This window comes from Pteropus vampyrus, unplaced genomic scaffold, assembly GCF_000151845.1.
Source record: "Pteropus vampyrus isolate Shadow unplaced genomic scaffold, Pvam_2.0 Scaffold296, whole genome shotgun sequence".
Classification (NCBI taxonomy): domain Eukaryota; kingdom Metazoa; phylum Chordata; class Mammalia; order Chiroptera; family Pteropodidae; genus Pteropus; species Pteropus vampyrus.
The window spans coordinates 194,462-199,735 of record NW_011889077.1 but is presented as its reverse complement, the minus strand read 5'-3'; the positions used below and the strand labels follow the sequence as shown (position 1 = coordinate 199,735).

The window sequence follows — 5,274 nt, the reverse complement described above, 5'->3', positions numbered from 1 at the left end:
CATTCCTGGCAGGTGCCGCCTTTGTACTTGGGGCACTCCTGGGAGAGGACTGTGGGCGAGACGAGACAGGCCCCATGAGCGGAGAGCCAGCGGCCATAGGAGGCTGCGGTGGTGCATGGTGGCGGATGGGTGACCAGGCCACACGTGGAGGTGGGCAGAGAGGGGCGGACAGCGGGAGGACCCGGATGGCGGGATAAACCAGAGGCGTGTCTGCCAGGCTCTGGGAAGGGGGCCTCCAGCCAGTGCTAGGGTGGGCATCCTTCCTGACCCGGAATGTTCTGCAGAACTCACCAGACCCGAGGGAGAGCAGACCCGCCAGGGCGAGCAGCAGGGAGCATTGACACAGCATGTCCTGTGGAGGGAAGGGTCTTGGTGACAGCGCCCGGGACCCCAAGCGCTGGGTGACTGCCGTGCAGCCCTCCATGCTGGCCTGTGGACGTGGAGCCTAGAGGTGCACCCCTGCTGCGGGGGGCCTTGAGCATCGGGGCAAGGCCAAGACCGGTCATTCTCCCTGACTGCCCTGCATGGCTGCACGCCAGGGGACTGGGGCCTGGCGGGCAGTGGCTGTCACACTGATGAGTGCTGGGTATCCTGCCAGTGACATATGCAAACAGACTTGCACATGCACAATCACGCGTGTGCACACACATCATACACACGTGCACACATACGCTGCCACGCCCCGAGCCCGCTGGACCTCCCAGGATGAGCAGAGGGGGACTCCTGCCGGCAGCGCATACGGCCACACGGACACCCACAGACTCACGGTGCACACACCACACACATGCATGTACATGTGCACACACCACACACATGCACACACCACACACATCATAAACATGCATACGCCATCCACACACAGACACACACGGTGCCACGTGTTCTGAGTTAGAGCCATGAGTGGCCTCCACACACCCTGAGCCCTCAGCGAATTGAACACTGAGCTCAGAGCAGAGACTCGGGCGCCCGGAGCTCTGGCGGGTGGCAGAGTAGCCACCCTTGAGCACCTGGGGCGCCCAGACTGCACCCGCCGCCTGCTGGGCACCGGCACGCAGGGCGCGCCAGGCTGTGCAGGGCCACCGCTGCCTGCCCGAGGCGCTGGCCGTAGGGGACCATGAATTTGTTCTCGTCCATCAGCACGGGCCGTCCTTACCCAGAGCCGGGGACAAGGCACAGACAGGGCATCTGGCCAAGCGGCTCGTTCAGGCACCCTGACTGCTGACGCTCCCAGAGGCACCATCACGGGTGCGATGTTGGAAGCCTGGCGTTCTGGTTCTGGTCCTGGTTCTCGGAGGCAGAGGAAGGACCTCTAACCCACTGCCCACACACCAGGGGCCGGCAAGGGCGCCGCCGCCATGGCTGCAGACGCAGGCTGGGCATAAAGCAGCTGTGCCCCTCTAGAACAGCCAGGGAGGGTGGCGGGCCTTCCTGGGGGGAAGGGGGTTGGGCCCCCAGGTCTGAGCATTCTAGGTGGCCGTGGCCTTTTATCTGACACCAAGAAAGCAGAGGTGTTGAGCAGCCAGCAGCCGGGAGCTCGCAGGCAGGAAGGGGCTGTGCCTTATCAGAAACGGTGATCGACAGGATGCCCCGGAAGGTGAGGTGGGTGCCAGCTGCTCTGCCTGAGCTCCTGGGGGCCCGGCTCCCGCCGCCCCGCGTCATGCCGGTGGGCCTCGGGGCCCTGCATTGGGCGCGTCTGTTCCAGCTGGCAGAGGCTCCGGCCGGGCCCGCCCGTCAGCGAACTGCGTGGTCCCACCGTGGGCTCTGGGGGTGCCCGTCAGTGGGTCCTGCCTTCTCCTTTGTTCTCCCACCCAGCCCCAAGTTCCTGCCTCTTTGGAGGTGACCCTGTCACCACAAGATTAAACCCGAGACCCAGAAATGTCAAAACAGAACCTTCGCTCCTTCCCACTCGGGTCAAAAGCAGGACGGACTCCTGCCTGCTCTGGCTTCCCGGGTCACAGCGGCAGGCAGCAGGACGTGGCTTTGGTCCACTCCAGGCCCCCGGCTTGTCAAAGTCCCCTTGTCTCCCCACCGTGGGTCATGGGGCTCCGGTCGAGGCCGCCTCAGCTCTCCATCTGGGTCCCCCAAGTTCAGCAGCTGGACTGGTGCCCCAAGTGTGCCCACCGAACCCTCAGCTGACCTGCACTGCCCTGGGGCACAAGGTCCAGTCGGCCTCAGGATAGCACCCCAACCTTTGAGGCTGGGGCTGCTCCAAGCAGAGGCCGGGGAGCCCCATCTCCAAGCGCCCCAACCATGCGTGTGGTCTGAGCAGATGAGCGGGTCCCCCTTTCCTGGGGCAGGACCTGCAAGCAGACCTGGGCCTCTCTCCTGCGGCCGCAGACCAGCCCCCCGGAATAGTCGTGACAAGCAGCTTGTAAACAACTCGGTCCTCGCACGGGGAAACCGAGGCCCGAGCGGCAGCAGGGTGTGGGCCTGGGAACGGTGACCCCGCTGCACTTCCTCCCACAGAGAGGGGAGCGGACCTTGGTCAGGACAAGACCCACAGGCAGCAAGACCCTGACCCTGAACACAGGAAACCAGGCGGGGAAGGGGCGGAGCTGCCCTCTTCCCCGCCTGTTACTTCACGGGTTCCACCCTGGGACAGACACTGTGGAAGCCCCACCCCACCCTGGCTGAGTGGGGGCCGGACACCTGGGCACCTGGCGGCTCTGGGGGCTCAGGGATGGGCTAAGGGAAGGAGGCAGAGTGCAGATCCTGCCACACAGCACTCCCCTCTGCCTGGGTCCTGCGGGATGGGAGCAGGACCCTCCTCACGGGGCCGGGGTGGGGTTCACAGTGGGCGTTCCCTCGGGGCCCCAGGGCCTGCATGCAGCTCGCACACCCGCAGAGATGAAGGCCCCTCTGGGCGCGATCCCGGAGGCCGGTCCCCGGTCAGCCCCCGGCATGCCCGAGCCTAGGAGGAGGCCCACCTCAGCGGCTCGCTCTGCCTCGGTTCCTCTGTGTGGCCGGGGCTTTGTAGGCCCACCCCCTGCTCTGGGGAGGACAGGCTTGCATGGCAGCTGTGTGTGCAGTGACCTGAGGACCTGGCACTCGTGGTCCCTGCACTCAGTAAGGACAGCTGGCAGGAGAGCAAGCGAGAGGCCCTGGGCTGAGCGGAGGAGAGGGGCGAGGGCAGAGGGGGAAGGGCGTGGGCCCCAACCTGAGAGCTCCTGCCAGAAGCTGCCCCTGACGGCCCCCCGCTACCCGCCCCTCGAGCACTGGGTACCATCCCCACCGGCTAGGCCGCCATCTCCCCGGAACTGGGACACCCCGCTAGCACGCCTCACTCACCCAAGATGCAAGATGCAAAACCCTAAGCCAGGCGGCTGGAGAAAGCCCAGGCCCCAGGAACCCGTGAGAACCTCTGCCCCACCCAGCGGGGAAAGGATGGTGCAACCCAGGGTAACTCGGGGAGCAGCTCCCCAAGTCCCCTGCGCCAGCCCCCTTCCCGAGACCCCCAACGAATGCTACTAAGGAGGGCCCACCGCACCATGAACGAAGCACTAAGACCTCAGATTCCAGACGCCAAAGGAGCATTAGCAAGAAAGTGTAAGACGTCTCAGATCACACCCTCTCACGAAAACGTCCCCATCTGGCAAAAGACGAAAGAGGAACCGTCAGTGAAGAAACAGGACTCGGAGCAAGAAGCAGAGGAGGCCAGCATCTCCGTGTGGGAGGAAGCGGGGGCTGGACCAGGCTTCCGCCGAAGCGCAAAGCCCCAGAGGAGCCGCTCGGGCATCCGCGGCCTCCCTGACCCTCGGCCCTCGTGGGAGCCTGCCCTTGACCGCCCGCCCGTCAAGGAATAAACCCGCCTGGGCGGGCTTGTAAGAGGCACCAGATGGGGTGATGGAGAGCGGGGAGCACAGGTGACGGGCGTCCTCAGAAGTGCGAACGGAGGGAAGGCGGGGGCCCCTCCTCTTCCTGGAGTGGATGGGCCAAGGCTGTTTCATGGAGAGAAAAGTAAACGTCTCCGAGGGACCCCAAAGAGGCCCCGGCCTTTTTAAGCCAGACAGAGCATCAATGCATGATCTTTTTTCTCTCCTTTAAATCGACACAGGAGCCACTACCCAGAGCCGAGCTACAGCAGAGGGGGCGGGATTGTACCGCCGCCCACCTCGCGGTCAGGGCTGAGCCGGGGGGGCGAGAAGGGCGAGGGGCTCCAGGAGGACGCAGCCTCCAGCTCTCCAGGCCTCCAGCCCCACAAGGGTCCAAGTGCCTGGGGACACAGTCGCAGCTGTACATTTCACCGTCGCTGAAGTCCGAGAGCAGACATTTGACTAAATGGAACAAAGCGAGACCTCCCGCCACACGCACGTGAATTAGAAATTTTAAAACGCTGCCGAATATCTTTTAAGGCGAAGAGGAAATCAAACTCACGTTCACAGACGTTTTGGAAAAGAGGGTGACGCAAATGTCCTCTGGGCAGTGTGGTGGGACCTCTGTCCCCTCAGGGCTGTGAAGCCAGTGCCCTAAATGCTTTCCTGCCAGACGGAAGGACAGTACGCTCGGGCACGGGGATCCAGAATGAGGGCGCCTGCGGCAGAGCTTCGCCGAGGGAGGCAAGAGACCCACGGATTAGGGCGGAAGTCGGCGAATCAGAAAACCAACGAAAAAGCCAGAATTGGTAAGGGCATCGACACCCACTTCCTGGGAAAAGGCAATAAAACGGATCGCCTGGAAGAGGAAATGCGTGACAATCGCCGGGGAGGCTTGAAAGGAAGCGACGAGCCAGCTGGGGGTGGTAAATGCCCTGAGAAGCTTCGGGCCCACAGTCCAGTCTGGTCGGAGGCCCAGCGAGGGGGCGTGAGCGGGTTCGACACCGGCCACGGCAGGCTCGCGTCGCACAGCCTGGCGCCTGGTGACAGTCAGGGACACGCCAGCTCAGCACCCATTCATACCACGGACACGTAAACTCAGTTTCAGATGGCAAAGCGACAGAATAAGTAGACGAGCCTGGGCCAGAGCAGAGGACGGGGTGCCACTGGTGAGCAAACTTTTGAGAAAGTCACCTGGCATGTGGTCAGGTGTGACAATCGAAGTAGCTAGGTTTCTCGCTGTCCAGTGCAAACGTCTTGAACGTTTAGAACGCCCCCCACCTCACCCCCCGGGACCTGCCGCACAGGCGACGTGCCAGCGACTAGGTTTTCAGGGTGGGAAGTGACTGGGAAGCCGGTCAAAGCAGATTCGCCTAACCTGTCCCAGCGTCTCTGGGTGGGGCCGTCATAAGTTTTTTCTATTTTCTTCGTTATTTTTGTCTGTATTTTCCAAACGTATAAT

The 5,274-nt window shown here is 63.1% G+C and overlaps 1 protein-coding gene across 1 annotated transcript in view; it reads right to left on the bottom strand.

Annotated features, from left to right (window-relative positions):
• The window catches only part of ITGB2 (integrin subunit beta 2), a gene marked incomplete at its 5' end in the record, with an annotated part of 28,106 nt that overhangs the window by 14,544 nt on the left and 8,288 nt on the right, over positions 1 to 5,274 (bottom strand). The window contains 2 exons of the mRNA XM_023521129.1: positions 5 to 49; positions 292 to 352. Coding sequence (XP_023376897.1) covers positions 5 to 49; positions 292 to 352 — 106 coding nt within the window. The remainder of the gene's footprint in view (positions 1 to 4; positions 50 to 291; positions 353 to 5,274) is intronic.